General features: G+C 42.5%; 1 protein-coding gene across 2 annotated transcripts in view; it reads right to left on the reverse strand.

The window, feature by feature from the left end:
* Positions 1–14,605: 14,605 nt before the first annotated feature.
* The window catches only part of LOC117513704, a 29,259-nt gene continuing 18,697 nt past the window's right edge, over positions 14,606–25,167 (reverse strand). Inside the window, exon 2 of one of the 2 annotated variants that reach the window (XM_034173944.1) lies at positions 14,606–16,948. In XM_034173944.1, the coding sequence (XP_034029835.1) occupies positions 15,453–16,948 (1,496 nt within the window). In that variant the 3' untranslated portion in view covers positions 14,606–15,452. The remainder of the gene's footprint in view (positions 16,949–25,167) is intronic. The other variant, XM_034173945.1, reaches the window with a different exon arrangement.

Here is a 25,167-nt window from a genome sequence, read left to right on the forward strand (position 1 = left end):
TTTGTGAACAATATTTGAGGGAAATGGTGATATTGTGTATGTGGAAAACGTTTTAGATCTTTGAGTTCATCTCATACAAAATGGGAGCAAAACCAAAAGTGTTGCATTTATATTTTTGTTGAGTGTATGTGTGTGTGTTTGTGTAATTATGTATGTACTATGTGTAGGTGTATGTTGGTGTGTATATACTGTATATGTATGTAAATATGTATGTAGACGAAGACACAGTGTTCACTTGATATGTTTATGATAATGGGATTTGAGTTTGTGTTGTTAAATGTGTTTGTAGCATGGGCCAAGCAGAGGGTCACCCCTTAGAGTCTGGTCTGCTTGAGGTTTCTTCCTCAATACATCAGAGGGAGTTTTTCCTTACCACTGTTGCCTGTGTGCTTGCTCTGGGGGGTTGGTAATGTGTATATATGTATGTATGTATGTATGACCTTTTTAGTCACACATGTCACTGTGGAATTGTCTTGTATATCAGTTTTTGTTATTGATGAGTTGTGTGCCAAAAAATAAGTAAGTAAGTCCAAATTGGGATCAAATTGTTTGTTGGGATGTCAGCATCATGAAAATTGATCTTGTACACATGAACTACTGTGTTAACGTGATTTTGCGACAAACCAAAAACACAAAGAAAATTTGTTGATTAAGATTTAGCCATCATCGTCAACTCACCCTCTTGCTTGCCTCTACTGGTGGTTGGCTCTCACTGCGGTATTGTATCACTTCCTGTTCCGGAGCACAGCGGTGTTTTTCTGTATCTGTTAGCTGTTTAATCTGCGCAGTTAGATTGATCTAGTTATCTAGATTACGATTTGTTTCCCAGTGTAATCTTTACGTGCCTTAACTAAAGCACTCCTTCTGCTGAATCACCTCTAAATTATTTACACATTATTCACTTTGCGTGTTTTTAGGAATCCGCTAGCTTAGCGTAGCTACTAGCTCTTAGCCGATTTAGCATGGTGGCTTCTCCTGTCTCTCCCGCACTTTTCTGCTCTGGGTGTGAAATGTTTAGTTATTCCTCGGCCTCCTTTAGCAGTAATGGTACTTGTAATAAGTGTAGCTTATTCGTAGCTTTGGAGGCCAGGCTGGGCGAATTGGAGACTCGGCTCCGCACCGTGGAAAATTCTACAGCTAGCAAGGCCCCTGTAGTCGGTGCGGACCAAGGTAGCTTAGCCGCCGTTAGTTCCCCCCTGGCAGATCCCGAGCAGCCGGGAAAGCAGGCCGACTGGGTGACTGTGAGGAGGAAGCGTAGCCCTAAACAGAAGCCCCGTGTACACCGCCAACCCGTTCACATCTCTAACCGTTTTTTCCCACTCGACGACACACCCGCCGAGGATCAAACTCTGGTTATTGGCGACTCTGTTTTGAGAAATGTGAAGTTAGCGACACCAGCAACCATAGTCAATTGTCTTCCGGGGGCCAGAGCAGGCGACATTGAAGGAAATTTGAAACTGCTGGCTAAGGCTAAGCGTAAATTTGGTAAGATTGTAATTCACGTCGGCAGTAATGACACCCGGTTACGCCAATCGGAGGTCACTAAAATTAACATTAAATCGGTGTGTAACTTTGCAAAAACAATGTCGGACTCTGTAGTTTTCTCTGGGCCCCTCCCCAATCGGACCGGGAGTGACATGTTTAGCCGCATGTTCTCCTTGAATTGCTGGCTGTCTGAGTGGTGTCCAAAAAATGAGGTGGGCTTCATAGATAATTGGCAAAGCTTCTGGGGAAAACCTGGTCTTGTTAGGAGAGACGGCATCCATCCCACTTTGGATGGAGCAGCTCTCATTTCTAGAAATCTGGCCAATTTTCTTAAATCCTCCAAACCGTGACTATCCAGGGTTGGGACCAGGAAGCAGAGTTGTAGTCTTACACACCTCTCTGCAGCTTCTCTCCCCCTGCCATCCCCTCATTACCCCATCCCCGTAGAGACGGTGCCTGCTCCCAGACTACCAATAACCAGCAAAAATCTATTTAAGCATAAAAATTCAAAAAGAAAAAATAATATAGCACCTTCAACTGCACCACAGACTAAAACAGTTAAATGTGGTCTATTAAACATTAGGTCTCTCTCTTCTAAGTCCCTGTTGGTAAATGATATAATAATTGATCAACATATTGATTTATTCTGCCTAACAGAAACCTGGTTACAGCAGGATGAATATGTTAGTTTAAATGAGTCAACACCCCCGAGTCACACTAACTGTCAGAATGCTCGTAGCACGGGCCGGGGTGGAGGATTAGCAGCAATCTTCCATTCCAGCTTATTAATTAATCCAAAACCCAGACAGAGCTTTAATTCATTTGAAAGCTTGTCTCTTAGTCTTGTCCATCCAAATTGGAAGTCCCAAAAACCAGTTTTATTTGTTATTATCTATCGTCCACCTGGTCGTTACTGTGAGTTTCTCTGTGAATTTTCAGACCTTTTGTCTGACTTAGTGCTTAGCTCAGATAAGATAATTATAGTGGGCGATTTTAACATCCACACAGATGCTGAGAATGACAGCCTCAACATTGCATTTAATCTATTATTAGACTCTATTGGCTTTGCTCAAAAAGTAAATGAGTCCACCCACCACTTTAATCATATCTTAGATCTTGTTCTGACTTATGGTATGGAAATAGAAGACTTAACAGTATTCCCTGAAAACTCCCTTCTGTCTGATCATTTCTTAATAACATTTACATTTACTCTGATGGACTACCCAGCAGTGGGGAATAAGTTTCATTACACTAGAAGTCTTTCAGAAAGCGCTGTAACTAGGTTTAAGGATATGATTCCTTCTTTATGTTCTCTAATGCCATATACCAACACAGTGCAGAGTAGCTACCTAAACTCTGTAAGGGAGATAGAGTATCTCGTCAATAGTTTTACATCCTCATTGAAGACAACTTTGGATGCTGTAGCTCCTCTAAAAAAGAGAGCTTTAAATCAGAAGTGCCTGACTCCGTGGTATAACTCACAAACTCGTAGCTTAAAGCAGATAACCCGTAAGTTGGAGAGGAAATGGCGTCTCACTAATTTAGAAGATCTTCACTTAGCCTGGAAAAAGAGTCTGTTGCTCTATAAAAAAGCCCTCCGTAAAGCTAGGACATCTTTCTACTCATCACTAATTGAAGAAAATAAGAACAACCCCAGGTTTCTTTTCAGCATTGTAGCCAGGCTGACAAAGAGTCAGAGCTCTATTGAGCTGAGTATTCCATTAACTTTAACTAGTAATGACTTCATGACTTTCTTTGCTAATAAAATTTTAACTATTAGAGAAAAAATTACTCATAACCATCCCAAAGACGTATCGTTATCTTTGGCTGCTTTCAGTGATGCCGGTATTTGGTTAGACTCTTTCTCTCCGATTGTTCTGTCTGAGTTATTCTCATTAGTTACTTCATCCAAACCATCAACATGTTTATTAGACCCCATTCCTACCAGGCTGCTCAAGGAAGCCCTACCATTATTTAATGCTTCGATCTTAAATATGATCAATCTATCTTTATTAGTTGGCTATGTACCACAGGCTTTTAAGGTGGCAGTAATTAAACCATTACTTAAAAAGCCATCACTTGACCCAGCTATCTTAGCTAATTATAGGCCAATCTCCAACCTTCCTTTTCTCTCAAAAATTCTTGAAAGGGTAGTTGTAAAACAGCTAACTGATCATCTGCAGAGGAATGGTCTATTTGAAGAGTTTCAGTCAGGTTTTAGAATTCATCATAGTACAGAAACAGCATTAGTGAAGGTTACAAATGATCTTCTTATGGCCTCGGACAGTGGACTCATCTCTGTGCTTGTTCTGTTAGACCTCAGTGCTGCTTTTGATACTGTTGACCATAAAATTTTATTCCAGAGATTAGAGCATGCCATAGGTATTAAAGGCACTGCGCTGCGGTGGTTTGAATCATATTTGTCTAATAGATTACAATTTGTTCATGTAAATGGGGAATCTTCTTCACAGACTAAAGTTAATTATGGAGTTCCACAAGGTTCTGTGCTAGGACCAATTTTATTTACTTTATACATGCTTCCCTTAGGCAGTATTATTAGACGGTATTGCTTAAATTTTCATTGTTATGCAGATGATACCCAGCTTTATCTATCCATGAAGCCAGAGGACACACACCAATTAGCTAAACTGCAGGATTGTCTTACAGACATAAAGACATGGATGACCTCTAATTTCCTGCTTTTAAACTCAGATAAAACTGAAGTTATTGTACTTGGCCCCACAAATCTTAGAAACATGGTGTCTAACCAGATCCTTACTCTGGATGGCATTACCCTGACCTCTAGTAATACTGTGAGAAATCTTGGAGTCATTTTTGATCAGGATATGTCATTCAAAGCGCATATTAAACAAATATGTAGGACTGCTTTTTTGCATTTACGCAATATCTCTAAAATCAGAAAGGTCTTGTCTCAGAGTGATGCTGAAAAACTAATTCATGCATTTATTTCCTCTAGGCTGGACTATTGTAATTCATTATTATCAGGTTGTCCTAAAAGTTCCCTAAAAAGCCTTCAGTTAATTCAAAATGCTGCAGCTAGAGTACTGACGGGGACTAGAAGGAGAGAGCATATCTCACCCATATTGGCCTCTCTTCATTGGCTTCCTGTTAATTCTAGAATAGAATTTAAAATTCTTCTTCTTACTTATAAGGTTTTGAATAATCAGGTCCCATCTTATCTTAGGGACCTCGTAGTACCATATCACCCCAATAGAGCGCTTCGCTCTCAGACTGCAGGCTTACTTGTAGTTCCTAGGGTTTGTAAGAGTAGAATGGGAGGCAGAGCCTTCAGCTTTCAGGCTCCTCTCCTGTGGAACCAGCTCCCAATTCAGATCAGGGAGACAGACACCCTCTCTACTTTTAAGATTAGGCTTAAAACTTTCCTTTTTGCTAAAGCTTATAGTTAGGGCTGGATCAGGTGACCCTGAACCATCCCTTAGTTATGCTGCTATAGACGTAGACTGCTGGGGGGTTCCCATGATGCACTGTTTCTTTCTCTTTTTGCTCTGTATGCACCACTCTGCATTTAATCATTAGTGATCGATCTCTGCTCCCCTCCACAGCATGTCTTTTTCTTGGTTCTCTCCCTCAGCCCCAACCAGTCCCAGCAGAAGACTGCCCCTCCCTGAGCCTGGTTCTGCTGGAGGTTTCTTCCTGTTAAAAGGGAGTTTTTCCTTCCCACTGTAGCCAAGTGCTTGCTCACAGGGGGTCGTTTTGACCGTTGGGGTTTTACATAATTATTGTATGGCCTTGCCTTACAATATAAAGTGCCTTGGGGCAACTGTTTGTTGTGATTTGGCGCTATGTAAAAAAATTGATTGATTGATTGATTTATTTCAAGCTATGTCTATTATGCAGATATTGGACCAAAATCACAATATGTATGTTTTGTTAAGACCTATGCTGTTATTCCGATCGATAATACAAAGACAGCAAACATTTTTAGGGGTCTTGGGAACCATTTCAGCCAAAATAGAGGGGTTTGCTTGAGCAGATAAGTGAGGTCCCAGTCCAACCAGAACTTGCCCAAGCTTCTATCAGAACAATATTGGTTCAGTTGGTGTTGAGTTTAAAAGAAAAAAAAAAAATCAGTGACAACCCAGAATAATTAACTCACAGCTCATATGAACCCCCTCAGGGTAAAATACCAAAGTTGCATTGCTATATCAAAGTCCTGTTTATCACCATATTTAGGATTTGTTCCAGTCATGTTGTGTGGGCCGCTGAAGAGGAGGTACTGCTGGCCCACCACCACCAGAGGGCGCCCTGCCTGGAGTGCGGGCTCCAGGCACCAGAGGGCGCTGCCGCCTCACAGGAGCAGCCGGGGTGACAGCTGTCACTTATCACCTACGACAGCTGTCACCAATCATCTGATCTTCAGTGGTATATCAGCAAGACGACATCTCCACCTCTTTGCCGAGATATCGCTCTACCAAGGAGGTAAAGTATTCAGCCGACTGTGTTGTCTTCCTGACATTAATACTTTGTTACTTTGTGCGATAGCAGACATTTCTTCCGACGAGAGGTGGAGGTGGTTTTCCCACCATACGTGTTGCTGGGTGCAAACGCACCCACATTTAACTGTTTTTGTTCCTCGCCAGCAGTACCAGATCCGACAAGCGGAGGCAGTGGCCACCTGGGAGTTCGGGACTTGGCGGCTCCAGTATTCCCGGGGTTCGGTGGCGGAGGAAATCGTGTGGTTCCGGTTCTGCTTTGGACAGACGTCTCTTATCTTCGAGCCTGCCCACGTGACACATTTTGTGAATTGACTTCTTTGTCTACTATTGTAATCTGCTGTGTTTGTTGTGCTTATTCACAACAGTAAAGTGTTGTTATTTGACTTCCTCCATTGTCGTTCATTTGCGCCCCCCTGTTGTGGGTCCGTGTTCCTACACTTTCACAAGAAGTCAGGGTGGTTGAAACATTCTATTTGGTCAATTTCTGTGAGTGAAACCAGACTATCAATTAGGCTAATTTAGTCTAACTTTTTGATTCTTCTATGTCAGCTCTTCCTATCATTGTGAAGCAGAATTCACCAAGCGTTGGATTGTTCACCCACTAATAGGGAATGTGAGCTGGGTTTAGACTGTCGTGAGACAGGTTTGTTTTACTCTACTGATGATGTGGTGTTTCATCCTGCTCAGTACGAGAGGAACCGCAGATTCAGACATTTGGTGTATGTAGTTGGCTGAAGAGTCAATGGTGCGAAGCTACCATCTGTGGGATTATGACTGAATGCCTCCGAGTCAGAATCCTGCCTAGATGAAACAAAACCGAAGCACCGTAGCTTTTCGGTTGGCCCCTGATAGTTGGACCCCCTTACCCGGGGGGGGAGCCTCGGGGAGCAGATCCATTCGTGACTGGACTGGGGCAAGGATTATGTGGCTGCCCCTCGCCTTCCTCACACCTCATGTTTGTGGAGAACCTGGTGCTAAACTTGCAGATGACCTGGGTCGTCTGCATACGCATCCTCTGTGGGTGGTAACTGTGATGCAGGCTTGTCTATGGTGGTGGCTAAGATGAAACGAAGTTCATCCAATGACTCTGCTTCTCTTTCTTTTTTGCCATATAAGAGTAAAGCAAATTTCCTCACTGATTCAATGAATTTATCCTTATTGGTGCTGGCATTGCCCTCATCTAACTCGGGCGAATATCTGTCATTTTGGGCGACTGGCCATGGACGTCGGGCCTCTGAAAATGCATACCGCCCTCCAAAAGCATGTTATTGTATTAATATGTAGTCTTGGATATTTTCTGAAATGTACATGAAAAATGGACTAAATAAAAACCTCTTTACTCAGAGCAGGTTGAAATGACTGAGTTGATTCCTCCTGTAAAACGATTATTTCCAAGAGGTTTTAACAATCTCCATAGAGATCAACACCAATCAGCAGTAACTGAAAAAAGTTTTCTTTTTAAAGATAAGGGCGGAGGTCACCGAAACGTATCCTCATACCAGCAGCAGCCAACACCCTCTTCTTGGGCAAAAATGGAAGCCCAAATCCCTAGTTTTTTCCTTTCAAATATTTAAGGTGAAATGTGGAGTATATCCCTAGTTTTTTCCTTTCAAATATTTAAGGTGAAATGTGGAGTATAAAGTGTCTCAATCACTCTCATTTTTCTGTTATGGATTTACCTACACCACCAAAATTGGATGGTTACAATTTTATGCCTGTTTGTCAGTCAGAAACCAAGTGCCAAAAAGCAATGACATATTATACATAGCAGAAATAACCAATGTATTGTGAAAATTATCTGAAAAAGAATTCAGAAATCAAAAAAGTTGAAAAAACAAACGAAACCTGACAACACCACAAAAGAACTTTGATTCAAGTGCATGAACTAAATACATACTCCTGGCATTTGCTCACATCTAATTTAGCATATGAAACGTCACTTCTAACAGGACTTAAACCTTGAAACTTTTTTCCAAAGTATGGGAAGCTCATGTTGGTGGAGGTTTGCGCACTACGAGCGCGGTGCTGTAGTTGTATTCATTTTTCATATTTTTTTATTCTCACTGCTGTGACCTCGATCTCTGTCTCACACAAACACTGGTTCTTATTGAACACGGGGAGCCAACAAAAGTACAAAGCTTATTCCCAGAAGAGCCCCCTGGCATGCATCTCTCCACTTCCCCAGCACACTTGCTCGAAGTGGCTGCTGGGAGCTTGGCTGCAATCGGGAAGCGAACCTGGATCATCAGCATCACAGTCCAATGTGCAAACCATTATGCTACCACGTCCCTAAGCAAACTCTCTTTGCCCTCTTAGCTGCTATTCCGATGAGGAACACAAGAAAACAAATGTTTTGTTACCATATATGGTTATTTGAGGGTGTTTCTGAATGCTAATGACCATCAATGTGCATGAGCACATGCTTTGGATCATGTGGAATTTATCAACAGCTGATACTTAGTGATGTACGTTCGACTGCTGTGCGCCCATGTAATAATGGATTTTTTTGTATTCACGCACATATGAGTACTAAATTAAATCGTACTAAATTTTTGAACAGTATTTTGAACACTTTCTACACACAGTTTGATAAAATTGGTATCCTGGACTCTGTTACACCGCTTACTGTTGAATAATGGCACTTGAGGACACACTCGCACACAAAATCTTAAGTGTGAATGCATTAGTTCACAGGATAAATGGCGTAACTCAAAGTTGAATGTTTTTAGCTTGTGTGCTAAGGAGACATAACAGGATGAAAATATCACATCATCGTTAGATGGGTTAGATGATCTTATTGTTAGAGTAAGTGCTAATTCAGACAAAAAGTAATTTTCTATTTTGCTCAATATGCTGTTAAAAAGTGTGAAGATTGTTTCTTTTATCCCTTCTATCAATCGTCTGTCATGAATCACCTGAGACGATTGACTCAAATGCAAACAGTGAATAGATCAAGTAAAGGAGGAATCATGTTTATTCAAATGTACAGAATATCAAGCTTTCCAGAAGGACAGGTGGGATGTCCAGTCCGAGTTTTGAGTTTCTTGTAAAGACTGAGCCGACGATGAATGGATGAATACATTACACGAGCCTGACTGGATCCTTCTGAGTGTAGGATGGATGAGTCTGACCAATCATGTCCAGGGTTTTTCGCTCACTCTTCTTGAAGTCACAGCAATAGATTGAGACCACACCACACAACAGGTTAGTTGTTCTTGAGGGATAACAGTGCCATTCTTGTTCTCATGGGTAGATATGCACGGGTGTAGAGACATTCACATATCCCTGCAGTGATATTCATGTCTTTGGGTGCTCAGATGTTTGAGACCTTGGAACAGTTTATGGAGTCATGAGGTTAAAGGTCAGAGGTGTTTGGTGATGCCGATGTCTTTTGGGCCCTGGTGTTTCCTGTCTTACTGTATGGGTTGTCACTCTTGGATAGTGACTAGTTGCTGTGGAAATACTAACAAGGCAGAACAAAACCACAACACCAGGATGTCAGAACATGCATTAACAGAATTGTTGCAGTCTCATGTTCAAAATGGTGAACTGAAACCCAGAAGGTGAAGATTAGAGTTCCAAAAAACATGGAAGCCTGGGCAAATCAATGACGGTACAGATGCTAGATCAGTCAGTGAAATAGGACATATACATCTCACCCCAACCCTGACACATCTCCAACCTCCGTGTAAAATGCCCCAACATCCCATCAAGCAGTTCTTGATTTCAAAAGCTCCAGTGTAGGCTGCACAACACAGTGAAAGTACAGTAACATTCAGGCATGATGTAGTTTGAGTGCATCCCACCCCTAGTGGCAATCCTGAATTCTTTCAGGGCCAGTCCTCATTGGTGTCCCCACTTTGATCCTCAGCAGCATGCTCAGTTATTTAATGGCATTTGAACCTCACACATCAAAAGAAGTGTTTCCTTTTGTAAGGTCCACCATCCAAAAGAAAATCACCCAAAGCCAAGAAATCCCAACTATTTATAGGCTCCCATTTACAGGCTCGTGATCCAGACAGCCAGCTTGAGACATCTGATCCCAGAGACCTGAATGTCACCTTAAGAGATTTTCAATACAGTACACTTTCTCAAAAACTAGTCAATGAAATTTCCTTCAATTTGATGGGGACATTCTTTTGGGGGCCTGTCTGGTCATGGATAATTGTGGAAAAGCTGTTAAATAACATGCTCTGTAATTTTCGATCAAGATTCTTAGAAAGACTGCCGACAGACAGAAAAAAAAGTTTGACCTTGAATTGTTCTTAACACCCCCCCCCCATCAGTTTTTACACTGTTTATTGCAGAAAAAAATATTAATCCAGAAAGTGTGTTGAACCTTCCCACTGAATTGCAGTGGGTACCTCAAAAACAGCAAAAGAAAAAGAAAAAAAAACACCAAAAACATTTTCAGTTTATTGCAGAAATCTGTTCATTGAATATTTCTCAAATTTGGTGCAAACATTCCTTGGGTCATTTCAAGGATAAGCAATTAAGGTGAATGTATACAAATGACTTAATTAATGGCACTTTCCTCGTGTTTGGTCAAAGGACCTTATTTATTTATTTATTTATTTTTGTCATGTTTTGGCCCTGGACCTGCTCATCCGTTTCCCTGTCTTGGTCCTTCTGTCCGGCCCTGAGTGTTCATTTTCTTACACTTTAGTCTTGGTTTTATGATCTGTTACACTTCAGCCACGTTAAGTTTGGTTCTAGTTTAGTTTCTGTTTCTTCTTTAGTCATTCTGTGTTATCAAGTTAGGTTTTGAGAATTATCTGTCACACGTCAACCACTTATTGAGTTCTGTTGTAGTTTAGTATTTGTCTTTTATTTTCTGGTTATTCAGTCACTCTGTTTGAGCACATTTGTCCCTCAGTTTTTTCTGTACACTCCTGCCACATGTTGAGTTCTCATCTAGTTTAGATCCAGCCTTTAATTTTCTGTTGTTCTGTTTCTGCCTTTTCATTTGTTTATTCTGTTTCTCACATTTGGATTTTAGGTATCATTATTTCCTAATTGTTTAACATTTGTTCTGTCACTGTCACATTCCTTTTTTTGCTGCTATTGTCTGACACGCCCACCTGTCACTCCACTCTTGTCTCACTCAACCACGCCTTCTTTTCTGCACCTGCATCAAATCGCGCCCTGATTATCCTCTGCTTTTAAACCCCTTGTCTTCCACCACTCACTGCTAGTTCATTGTGTGTATTGCCTCGTTCTAAGCCTCTCGGTCTGCCATAGCCTGTTTCCTTGCTGTGTATGACCCTCGCCTGTCTTGACCTTGCCTTTTGCCTGAGCCAGTTAACCTGCTTCTTGGTGCCTGAGCCCTGCTTGTTTTGTGACTCCGTTTTTGCCTCCTCTGATACACCCGTTTGTCTGTGTTGGAATTTCTGACCACGCCGCCGCCTCACGACTGTCTGTACTGCCGCCTGCCTGCTTGTCACCCTGTGTATTAACCTGAGCCTGTTTTTTGATTAAACCTTTTTCTAAATCTCACCTCTGAGTGATGAGTCTGCATTTGTGTCCACCTGCCTGTCGTGCCATGTCCTCACGGTTCCTGACAATTTTTTAATGTGCATTTTCTGTAATGTCTCAATGGTAAATGGACTGCATTTGTATAGCACTTTTCCATCTGCATCAGGCGCTCAAAGTGCTTTACACATCAATGCCTCACATTCACCCCAATGTCAGGCTGCTGCCATACAAGGTGCCCACTACACACCAGCAGCAACTAGGAGATTAAGGACCTTGCCCAAGAGCCCTGAGTGATTTCCCAGTCAGGCTGGCATTTGAACCGAGGATCCTCTGGTCTCAAGCCAAACACTTAACCACTAGACCATCACCTCAGTGTTTTCTGATTTGGGGTTGTAAGTTATCAGTGGTCACAGTCAATGTTAGCAGTTATGTCCTTCTCCATTTTCACCTGCACCAGTGATTTCACTCACATCTGTGTTTGTTAGCAGGGTCTGTAAAAGCTATCACATAATTTGCATTAAAGGACCTTTCTTCAAGTGGAAGTGATTGTTGAATGGATCCAGATAAATATCTGAAAATATAGCTTTTGTTCCTTTAATTTTTCTGTGGGTGTGTGTGGATCCTGTGTTTGGTTCATGACTGATGTAACTACACCCTTGTCTTCCAAGCAGTAGCATGATTGACTCCTCAATCCAAAGGACAGTTTGTCAAAAGGTATGGAGACATTGAAGTTTGGCAAATTCCAGAAAAGCCTTGACGTCCTCCTGGGAAATAGTTGTTTATATCTCTTTTTTGCCAGGTGTCTTTCTGAGTCATTTACAGTGACTTTTGTTCAGATGTCAAAGGCCTGGGTGATGTTGGATGACCATGGATGTGGCACTTGGCTCTTTTTGGCCTTTCTGAATGGATCATTGCTGAGCTCTTGGTAAAAGTTTGGAAGGTTAATCCACATCTAGGCAGATTCACAGTTGTGGCAAGTTTTCTTCATTTGAGGATACGTCCTCTGTTGCTCCTTCTTTGAAATGTTCAGACATCTGAGGCTGAACTATTCCAGTCATCTTTTTTCTCATTACTTGACCATCTGACATCTGGAGCTGGCCTTCTCTGCTACGTCCCTCTTCTTTTAATCTTATTCATTTGTAGTTGTGATATTTTGTTGTTGTCTGACTCATCCTGTGGACATTGTAAGACCATCACACATTTATTGATGTTTGGAGATGAAATGAACTGTGAAATGAACTCTATGTGGAGTTTGCACGTTCTCTCCGTGTTTGTGTGGGTTTCCTCCGGGTCTCCGGTTTCCTCACAGATTTAAAGACATGCAGGTTAGGTGAATTGGAAACTTAATAATTGTCCAGGGGCCTGTACTACGAAGCGGGGTTAACTTACTCAGATGTCACCCAGGGTCAACCTCTTAAACCGGGGTTGACAAAACCTGGTTTCCTCAAGTGGTGTTAATCGGTACTACGACGCTGAATAAGATGTTGATTTGTTGAACCTGTGTTAACCTAATTGGAGTTTGTGCGCGTTCACATAGAAGGGGCAGGTTGCAGCACGTCACCATTTTTCAATGATGGCGCGGTCACCTTACTTTACCGAAGAAGAATGCACGATTATTATGCAGAGCCACGAGGAATTTACATTAACGTTAAGGGGGAAATCAAACACATCGTCTGCCAATAAAGCAAGACAGGCTTGTTGGCAACGTATTGCTGATCGGGTAAATGTGTACGTACAATTCAATTGTTCTCCAAATCTGTTACAGATGATTAACCTGTGGAATGTCTAATATGTGTAAAAAAATAACCTTCTTTCATTAATTACGCCCAGATGCAACACGATTCAGAAGTGGCCATAGGCCTACTAATAAATGTTAGGTTAATTTAATGTTTCCTAAATAGGCTACCTTGACTGTATGATTGCTATTCCTAATCCTGTCAATATTTCAGATGCAATAGCAGTGCCAAACGCACCTGGCAGCAGGTGAAGATGAAATATAAAAACATCCTTCAGAATGGTAGGTTTATATTCATAGCTTGATAAGCCCCACTTCGCCTAATTAATGGACATGCATTAGACCTATTTTGATATTAGTAATTACCCGCGATTGCATAAAACCCTTCTTTGATTTGCACTGCGGATAAATGGCCAGGGAAAACGACAAATACATCCAACAGTTTAGATAGAGCAAGTACTACCTCGCGAATCATACGACATACAGTATTCTTGCTCAGATGTTCAGCATCACCGATGGAATACATATATTGTCCACAGGCAAAATAGGCACAAGGCACATTATCTGCTCGATCGTCGGTTGCATTGCTACACTGTAAAAAATGACATTTTTTTGTACAGGAAAACGCTGGCAGCAGTGGTTACCAGGGAATTTCTGTAAAACATACAGCAGCACAGTAGATAACATTACAGACATAATATGTATATGGATTTACAGTGAATGAACCACGGCTGACTCACATTAAAGGAACTGTTAAATCTACAAACAAGAGCTCTCTTTTTTTGTACATTTAACTGCTGTATTTTTTACAGGAATTCCCTGGTAACCACAGCTGCCAGTGTTTTCCTGTAAAAACAACAGTCTTTTTTTACAGTGTACAATGGATGATGTTACAGACGTCTGGCCCGATCAGCTGACAAAGATAACGAATTCTCTCGGCTGAGAATCTATATCTTTCATAGAGAATATCGCCCGGGTATGTCAGCGGATTCTGGCGGTCTGTAAAAGCCCTCGCCCTGCGAAGAGAGCCTCTCACAATTTGTGCCCCAATATCAAACGGATCATCCAGGTAGGCCGGCATTGTCTTCAGAGTGATTGAAGGTGGATGGACGGTACTTATAAAGGGAGTGGTTAAGCAAAAACCTCAAGCTAACCGAGAACATAACCTGCTTGGAGCAGGTTTGGCACACAGCATAAATTGCCATGCCAGCATGCCTCGATCAAAATCTATCCACCTTTCGTAGTACGGGTTAACCGGGAAGTTACTCCACACGTCATCAACTTACTCCCGAAGTTACCCTGATAAGCCAGTAACCCCGCTTCGTAGTACAGGCCCCAGGTCTCTCTTGCAAAAGAGATGTTGTGTTCTGTTTGTGTGTTCAAACAGTAAAAATTGCGCCCCCCAAAAATGCAAGCAGCCAAACACAAGAAGTCGATGCAAAAGTTGAGGTGATTTATTATCCACACGAGTGCCAGAGTGCTAAACAGTCCAAACGGTGACAAAAACAGGGCAGAGTGTCAAGTGACAACATACAAATGAAAGGTGAACAGAAACTAAGACAGACATCTGCAGGTGAGTAGAATATCAACATAATGATTACAAACTACAAGAGGGGACGTAACAAAACTAACTTAAACCTCAGAGTAAATAAGATGCTAAAGTTAGAGGAGTACATAAGGTGCAAGAGTGAGAACTAACATAAAGATAGCAAGAGGTGATCAGACCATAAAGACTAATAAGAACTAATGAAGACTAAACCCAGAATCCATAAGAAAAGCAGAAAAGCAAAGTGGGACTCACACATGATAATAAGTACAACAGGAGACATAAGAAGACAGACAGGTGAGTATGCAGGGGTGGAACACGGGGGACCCAGATCAGCCAAGTATAAATGAACATATACAGAAAATAATAATAATATTAACAGAACACAGCACAAAATAACACCTAAGTGCACAAACAAGCAAACCAACAACATCTTGATCTCAATGGGACTAACCTGGATCAAGGTTAAATTATTGTTGTTTTTAACCCTGACCATGTATGTATACATGTGGAAAGATGTTTCTTGATTTTATGACTTTGATTTCTATTTAAAAATTTTGATTTGGGTAAGCAAGATTACAGTTAAGGATTTAATAAGCATTTGGCAATGATTTTCATGGATGGTATAACGGACAACAATCACAAAATACATTAATCTATACAAATCTATAAAACAGATCAGCACCTGTTCTCAGTGAGTCAATAACCTGCTGTCACCAAAGGGTCATGGGCTCTAAAGTGGATTGGTCATGGCAAAGACATAGGCGACAGGCACCTGTAGTCCAATGTTAACAGCATGCCATTTCCCCATCCATAATGATCCGACAATTAATCCTGTTAAAGTTCCCAAGGTTCCCGGCCATGAGGACCATCTTCCAGCTATAGCTGTTCCTGCACCCACTGAAACGCCTGCAGCTCCCACTACCCCGAGCAGTGCTCCAGCTCTGCACCCGTCCCCTAACACTGGCGCCAAAGTGCTCATCCCAATCAGTATAGCCCATGCCACTAAAGCTGCCCCCATGATGACTTTGGCCTCACCGGCTGCTTGCCGCACCAGTGGACCCCCCACCGTGGCCCCTAAACCCAACTGGCACAGTTTTGCTACAAAGAAAACTGCATGCAAAGCTTCTAGTGCTGAATGATGGTTCATGCGAGCACCAATATCTGATTTAGACTGATTATGTCCAGCTGCTTGCATCCTCATGCCTGCTGTTACAACCATCTGTCCAGCATGTAGGGTGAGCACAGCAATGACAAATGTTGCCAGCATTCCCATGCAACCAATCAACATCCAAAATTTAAAGTCAGATGACTTCAGTAGCAAATAGGCAATGAGTGAAACTAAAACCAGGAGAGCAATAAACACAGACTGGTGGCCTCCATAACCAAACACCCCAAATGTTGAAGTAACAATGGCGACTCCTGTCATAGGGATCCCCGAAAAAACAAAGAAGTCCACATGTTTCACTACCATGGTTTTAATCCAGTCCTGAATGGTTCTCTGCTCCCGTTCTGCCTCTTCTCTTTCTCTCCTCTGCCTTTCTATCTCTTCTCTTTGCCTCCGTTCAGTGTCCCAGACTGCCCTGCGCTCTGTGTCATCGATGTTGCCTCCATTCTCCAAGGTAAGGATCCTTTGTTCCATCTCCACAGCTACTCTCTGTCGTCGCTGCAGCTCTGCAGCATCAAGCTCTTTCCTGTCAGTGGTAAACGCTGCACTCCCTCCGATGCAACCTGCCTTTTCTTGCTGCCAGATGAACTTAAAAAGCAGGTACAGTGGTGGCTTGACCAAAGTGAAGATGCTGAGAGCCCACAAAAGGCCCACCATTCCGGAACTCATCACAATGTGTTCGACAGCAACTCCAAGCATAGCTCCACTGATTGTGGTCCCAGCAGCACCGGCCAGTCCTGCAGATGCCCACAAACAGAAAGAATTTGACTGAGAAGCACTGTACCTCCTCTTGGCCACAAATACTGAAGCTGCTGCTGCCGCCAAAGTGACTCCAACTACAACTGATGTCATGGCTGTGGTCAGGGCAGTGGCTCCAACAAGGGTCCCCAGTCCTAGAGGACCCACAGTTCTTATTTCATCTATCACTGGCTTCAGAGGGCCTGCTGCAGTCATGGCTGAGAGTGCGCTGTCCACTGGTTCCTCTGTGGCTCCCAGTGTGCAGCCTCCCACTGCACCCAGTGCAAAGCCCAGAGCCATCTCCATCTGAGAGCTCCTGGCTTCTGAAACAAACATCACACAAAACATTATATTTAGGTTTGACTCTGTGTCAGGGTTTACACTCATTAAACATCATAAGGGAGTACAGTATTTTATTCAAGGAATAGTTCAGTCATCCCACTTCTGTTACGAAATCCCCCCCCAATAACTTGGATTGTTTTTGTAATTGCCCTGTAAAACGTTTACTGTATAAACAAACAAACAAAGTAATGGCTGCTTTGTCAACCACACAACAGTTAGCCTCCCAAAAGGTGAACACATGTGACAATGTTTTGGGGGACAAGAACAGATGTGTACACTTGTCCTGGTTTGAGCTGCAACAGAGCAAATTCATTCAGAATCATTCATTCCAGATGATCCTTGGTTCAAATCCCAGCCTGACTGGAAAATCACTAAGGGCCCTTGGACAAGGTCTTTAATCCCCTAGTTGCTCCCAGTGTGTAGTGAGTACCTTGTATGGCAGCACCCTCACATCGGGGTGAATGTGAGGCATTATCTGTAAAGCGCTTTGAGCATCTGATGCAAATGGAAAAGCGCTATATAAATGCAGTCCATTTACCATTTTCACACCTGTAAAAGTCACAGAATGTACACTTGATGAAGTCCATTTATAAAGAACATGTAAGTCTAAGGGCCCATCACACTTAGCAAGAATGAGCAGGGATCAAGCCGAATCAGCTGGAATGGGGGAAAAAAAGCCAAGCTTCGAGATGCTGTCGGGAGAGACAGATATTCCGATGGCCGTGTTGAATATTTAGAATGTGGGTGGAACCCGCCTCGACTGAGTCATGCATAGTTTGTGTGTATGCCCACAAATGCAGTCCAAATTAGTTTGAACACAGTATGAATACCTAGATTGTTGTCAGATTGCAGAAAGAATAAGAAGAATGCACATTGACTGCCGTACGGGTGCAGTTTGATTGCCACCCAAGGTCTTGGTGGAAGGCAAGAAAGGGGAGGTTGGAAGTGCTGTGGTCCACTATCTTTTGAAGACCTGCCATGTCTCACTGCTGGAATGCCATGAACTGATTACATGTAAACCAGGGTCCCCTGACTGATGCACTGTAGTGCATGTGATCGTGTGTGATCAGATTATTACGGTCATCAGATAAGGAAGTGCACGCCCAAACAGCATGTGAGTGCAGCATGCCTCCCTCCCTTGTGAACTCCAGACAGCCATACAGTTACCTTTCAAATTAACCATATGTAAATGTCTCACACATACCAACGGCAAGGACCCTATTTCTTTAGGGAATGCATTTGTGGACAGAATAGCCAAAGAACAAAACAAAAACAAAAAGAAATTAACTTGGATCCTGATAAAGAACCACAAATGAAAGATTTGGTCGGCTCCACAGTGGGAAGGCCCATTCTGAGTGCTCTTAACCACACCAACTGCAGTAAAAATAAGTGAAAAAACACAATGGATACATTTGTCACATTGTAAAAAACAACACTTCTTTCCATAAAAGACCATTGTGAGGAGGGCTAAGTCTGACTACAAAGGGGGGCACCTGTATAGGAGAAACGCAAAAGATCCTGAACCATCTCAACATCAGTGAAAAAAACAATGGCCTGATTCCAGATTAGGGTCAAAATGGAAAGAACTGGCAGTAAACTGATATTTCTGTTGTTGCTGATATACTGGTGTTCACGTTGTGGCTCAAAAATGAGCCACAACGTGTCTTCTCCAGGGGAAGAGCGGAAGGAAGAGAAGAGAGAAGACCTTCTCCCTCTGACTCAATGGATGTTTGAACCTCCCCAGAACCCTTACCAGACAAGCATGTGCTATTTATATGCATGGTTGTTGGCAAAAGGAACTAATTTCACAAACTGTTATGTCTGTTCCCTCATGCCTATAGCTGCCACTCACTCAAGGATAACTCCTGTAGCTGTGCAAAAAACATCCCGATTGTTCCCTCATGTGTTGATGTCAGTCACCAGTCCCGCTCCACTTAATGCCTTGGTCCAGTGAGTCACTGGGCTCTGGCACCAAACACAAGTCTTTTATCGTTCAAAAATCTCCTGTCCACCAATTTGTCATATGTAACACCCATCCATACTAACCTCTTTCTTTCAGCAGGAATGGAACTTGATTGTTATGAGAACAGACACCCCCTTATGGGAAAGAGTTTTCCATTTGGAAATATCTTGCGCTCTCATTGTAGGCGTATCCGTAACCCATGTACCCAGTATACAAATGGCAGCTTGAATAATACTCGGGCCCCAATAGGAGGAAGCTGTGTTCATTATTTTTTGGCACCTGATTCGATGGGAACAGTGGCACAAGTAAATATGTGCTGGTTGTGTGATCATAACATTTATTTGGCTCTCCCTGCAGGATGGACTGGGAGGTGTGCTCCAAATACTACTGCTCAACACTCATACATAGTCACACAGCTCATCTCTCCTGTGACAACCGCACAAAAAAGGAGTTTTCCCCCACGTGACTCTGTTTGGGGATCTGATGTGCCACCTGACACTAAGCTGTGGTCAGCAGATAAGAAGACAGTGCTGTCACTCTTTCCCTGGCTCGGAGTGGGTAAGGTGATGTTAAGAGTAGAAACAATAAATTACAGATTTAGCTGTTTTGTTAATACCACTGTTGCAGCTGTACAAGGCATACGGCAGGAGTTAACCGGCCTGCGTGTGACAAAAATGCAGGATCGACTGGTCTTGGATCAACTCGCTGCGGAGGGGAATGTGCTATGGTCGGTGACAGCTGTTGCGCCTTCGTCACAGAAAATGATGCTGATGGAGGTATTATAGCACAGGCAGTACATAATATGAACATCCTGTGCAGTGCCATAGCTGGAGATGTGACTTCAGAGGGGAGCTGGTCTTCATGGCTGGTCTCTGGCACTTGGCAGCAGCTGCTGATAAAAACTGCGGTGATGATACTTGTGGCGTTATTGTTTTTCTGTGTATTCACCTCTTGCATAATTCCTTGTTTAAATACTCAAATTAACAAAGTGATCCAGAGCAAGGTGACAGAATCTCTCTTACAGGATGGCATGGTGATGTCTATGTGGCTTAAGACAAATAAATGATGCTGAGAACTATGATGACTGTAAGTGAATGGAGGCCAGCAGGTGTCGCTGTGCATATGTAGTTAGTAAACCTCACTCCCAACAGCTCAAAAGGTCACAAGGCCAGAGCTCTGGGTTTTGGCCTTCTGGTTAGAGAGTCCGACTCCCCTGCCGAGGATCGTGAGTTCGCGCCCTGAGGGGAGCGAATGGGTGGAGTCATAACAGGACAATGCAGAATGTAGCTGCTACATAAGGTGCAAATACCAATCTTGCTTTATTGTAATTAAAATATGACGTGTGTACAGAAAATTGAGAGAGGTTGCACAGTACGGCTGTGAGAAGAAATCATAATATAAACAGGAGGAAAAATGTAATAAAAATTAACATTAGCTTAAGCTCCAGCTTATTAATTAATCAAAAACCCAGACAGAGCTTTAATTCATTTGAAAGCTTGACTCTTAGTCTTGACCATCCAAATTGGAAGTCCCAAAAACCAGTTTTATTTGTTGTTATCTATCGTCCACAATGGTGGGAATTCCACCTCCACCTCTAACACACATGGCACACTGGTTGTTCAGGTTTAACCAGCCAACATGATTCTTATCAGTTCATGTGACATCTGGTGATGACGGAAGGAGAGACGAAGGAATGAATCCAGTAAAACCAATCAGTGCTTGAACTGGAACCTGCCTGCCTCAGGTCTCAGAGTCTGGAATCCGGTGTCATGTACTTTTCTCTCCCCGACACGCATTTGCACATGTGCGTAATTGGGAAAACTGAGCATGTCATACAATATTTCCCCTTCCTTGGGGGAAGAGATGGTGTACTAATAATGGGGGAAAAGATTTCATGATAATTGTATCATACAATTTTATCCCTGTCTGTTTAGCGGCAGGAGGCGTCCACTCTCGGTAATGGCCGATGGGTTTGTCTCAGTGAATCTGGATTCATCAAATGTCCTTTAAACACTACAGGATATCTGTTAATCCTTGTTAGATGGCTGTTTTCAGATAAAAATTTCAGTACCTATCTCACTGAAAAGCAAGAACAGCACTGTGGTTCCTGTTGTTGAAAGACAAAGTGCAAAATGCGTGTCAGGGAAACGAAAATGTGGCGGAAAGAAAACTACGTGACACAGGTCTGTGTGTCCAAGTGCATAAAGGTTGCTAATCTGCTGAAACTGACAGAGCTCACGGCTTTTATTGATCTTTCACCTCTGAGATTTGATGTCACTCTGAACATTTTGGCTTCACTTATCAGTAATATTCTCTCCCACTAGAGAAAAGTTTGAAGACGATTTTGGCTCTTGCTTGCCTCTACTGGTGGTTGGCTCTCACTGCGGTATTGTATCACTTCCTGTTCCGGAGCACAGCGGTGTTTTGCTGTATCTGTTAGCTGTTTAATCTGCGCAGTTAGATTGATCTAGTTACCTAGATAACGATTTGCTTCACAGTGTAATCTTCACGTGCCTTAACTAAAGCACTGCCTCTGCTGAATCACCTCTAAATTATTTACACATTATTCACTTTGTGTGTTTTTAGGAATCCGCTAGCTTAGCGCAGCTACTAGCTCTTAGCCGGTTTAGCATGGCGGCTTCTCCTGTCTCTCCCGCACTTTTCTGCTCTGGGTGTGAAATGTTTAGTTATTCCTTGCCTCCTTTAGCAGTAACGGTAATTGTAATAAGTGTAGCTTATTCGTAGCTTTGGAGACCAGGCTGGGCGAATTGGAGACTCGGCTCCGCACCGTGGAAAATTCTACAGCTAGCCAGGCCCCTGTAGTCGGTGCGGACCAAGGTAACTTAGCCACCGTTAGTTTCCCTCTGGCAGATCCTGAGCAGCCGGGAAAGCAGGCCGACTGGGTGACTGTGAGGAGGAAGCGTAGCCCTAAACAGAAGCCCGTGTACACCACCAACCCGTTCACATTTCTAACCGTTTTTCCCCACTCAGCGACACACCCGCCGAGGATCAAACTCTGGTTATTGGCGACTCTGTTTTGAGAAATGTGAAGTTAGCGACACCAGCAACCATAGTCAATTGTCTTCCGGGGGCCAGAGCAGGCGACATTGAAGGAAATTTGAAACTGCTGGCTAAGGCTAAGTGTAAATTTGGTAAGATTGTAATTCACGTCGGCAGTAATGACACCCGGTTACGCCAATCGGAGGTCACTAAAATTAACATTGAATCGGTGTGTAACTTTGCAAAAACAATGTCAGACTCTGTAGTTTTCTCTGGGCCCCTCCCCAATCGGACCGGGAGTGACATGTTTAGCCGCATGTTCTCCTTGAATTGCTGGCTGTCTGAGTGGTGTCCAAAAAATGAGGTGGGCTTCATAGATAATTGGCAAAGCTTCTGGGGAAAACCTGGTCTTGTTAGGAGAGACGGCATCCATCCCACTTTGGATGGAGCAACTCTCATTTCTAGAAATCTGGCCAATTTTCTTAAATCCTCCAAAACCGTGACTATCCAGGGTTGGGACCAGGAAGCAGAGTTGTAGTCTTACACACCTCTCTGCAGCTTCTCTCCCCCTGCCATCCCCTCATTACCCCATCCCCGTAGAGACGGTGCCTGCTCCCAGACCACCAATAACCAGCAAAAATCAATTTAAGCATAAAAATTCAAAAAGAAAAAATAATATAGCACTTTCAACTGCACCACAGACTAAAACAGTTAAATGTGGTCTATTAAACATTAGGTCTCTCTCTTCTAAGTCCCTGTTAGTAAATGATATAATAATTGATCAACGTATTGATTTATTCTGCCTTACAGAAACCTGGTTACAGCAGGATGAATATGTTAGTTTAAATGAGTCAACACCCCCGAGTCACACTAACTGCCAGAACGCTCGTAGCACGGGCCGGGTCGGAGGATTAGCAGCAATCTTCCATTCCAGCTTATTAATTAATCAAAAACCCAGACAGAGCTTTAATTCATTTGAAAGCTTGACTCTTAGTTTTGTCCATCCAAATTGGAAGTCCCAAAAAACAGTTTTATTTGTTGTTATCTATCGTCCTGCTGGTCGTTACTGTGAGTTTCTCTGTGAATTTTCAGACCTTTTGTCTGACTTAGTGCTTAGCTCAGATAAGATAATTATAGTGGGCGATTTTAACATCCACACAGATGCTGAGAATGACAGCCTCAACACTCCATTTAATCTATTATTAGACTCAATTGGCTTTGCTCAAAATGTAAATGAGTCCACCCACCACTTTAATCATATCTTAGATCTTGTTCTGACTTATGGTATGGAAATTGAAGACTTAACAGTATTCCCTGAAAACTCCCTTCTGTCTGATCATTTCTTAATAACATTTACATTTACTCTGATGGACTACCCAGCAGTGGGGAATAAGTTTCATTACACTAGAAGTCTTTCAGAAAGCGCTGTAACTAGGTTTAAGGATATGATTCCTTCTTTATGTTCTCTAATGCCATATACCAACACAGTGCAGAGTAGCTACCTAAACTCTGTAAGTGAGATAGAGTATCTCGTCAATAGTTTTACATCCTCATTGAAGACAACTTTGGATGCTGTAGCTCCTCTGAAAAAGAGAGCTTTAAATCAGAAGTGCCTGACTCCGTGGTATAACTCACAAACTCGCAGCTTAAAGCAGATAACCCGTAAGTTGGAGAGGAAATGGCATCTCACTAATTTAGAAGATCTTCACTTAGCCTGGAAAAAGAGTCTGTTGCTCTATAAAAAAGCCCTCCGTAAAGCTAGGACATCTTACTACTCATCACTAATTGAAGAAAATAAGAACAACCCCAGGTTTATTTTCAGCACTGTAGCCAGGCTGACAAAGAGTCAGAGCTCTATTGAGCCGAGTATTCCTTTAACTTTAACTAGTAATGACTTCATGACTTTCTTTGCTAATAAAATTTTAACTATTAGAGAAAAAATTACTCATAACCATCCCAAAGACGTATCATTATCTTTGGCTACTTTCAGTGATGCCGGTATTTGGTTAGACTCTTTCTCTCAGATTGTTCTGTCTGAGTTATTTTCATTAGTTACTTCATCCAAACCATCAACATGTCTATTAGACCCCATTCCTACCAGGCTGCTCAAGGAAGCCCTACCATTATTTAATGCTTCGATCTTAAATATGATCAATCTATCTTTATTAGTTGGCTATGTACCACAGGCTTTTAAGGTGGCACTAATTAAACCATTACTTAAAAAGCCATCACTTGACCCAGCTATCTTAGCTAATTATAGGCCAATCTCCAACCTTCCTTTTCTCTCAAAAATTCTTGAAAGGGTAGTTGTAAAACAGCTAACTGATCATCTGCAGAGGAATGGTCTATTTGAAGAGTTTCAGTCAGGTTTTAGAATTCATCATAGTACAGAAACAGCATTAGTGAAGGTTACAAATGATCTTCTTATGGCCTCAGACAGTGGACTCATCTCTGTGCTTGTTCTGTTAGACCTCAGTGCTGCTTTTGATACTGTTGACCATAAAATTTTATTACAGACATTAGAGCATGCCATAGGTATTAAAGGCACTGCGCTGCGGTGAGTCAGATCCCGCTTTTTAGATACACGGCACACGCTCACCCTCCGATGAGTGTGTTTATGTAAAAACCCGCTCTCCGTCTCTGGGGTCCGACCTTCGTGTCTCCACGGGTATTACCCGGCAAGGCTGCACAAAGGCTGTTCAAGCTGGTGGTGAGGAGATTCGTCTAGCTGCTCACTGCCTCCATCCGGACGTCCACCCCGCTGAAGCTGATCTCGCACCCCGGTCGAATATTCTTCTCAGGAACCAGGATACGAACCGGCCACGCCCGTTAACGGCAGCTCTCCTCTTATGGATCAGGGCTCTTGAAATGTTGCTAGATTTTGAATTTAGTGACTCGTACAGTGAGTCCCCAGGATGTGTTATTTTCATTAAAAAACCAGATTAACCTTTTAAACTTTAACTTTTACACCTTAAGAAGCATCAATAATCCAATGTCCGAGCCTTAACACTTTAACTGCATGCTTGGAAATTTATTGCAGGTTTTGCAAGTGCCAATAACATAATCAACATAGATTATATGGTGATAATTTCACAATAGTAATTCAAATATAATTAGAATAATGATTGGCAGAGATTTTGTTTTTAATTCAATAATTCTGACTGATCTTACTTTGACTGGGACTGGATTGACTTCTTAACAGTTTTTTCTAGGAGTGAGGGAAGGAGGTTTTTGAGG

This window comes from Thalassophryne amazonica, chromosome 7 (assembly GCF_902500255.1).
Source record: "Thalassophryne amazonica chromosome 7, fThaAma1.1, whole genome shotgun sequence".
In the NCBI taxonomy this organism is placed as follows: Eukaryota; Metazoa; Chordata; class Actinopteri; order Batrachoidiformes; family Batrachoididae; genus Thalassophryne; species Thalassophryne amazonica.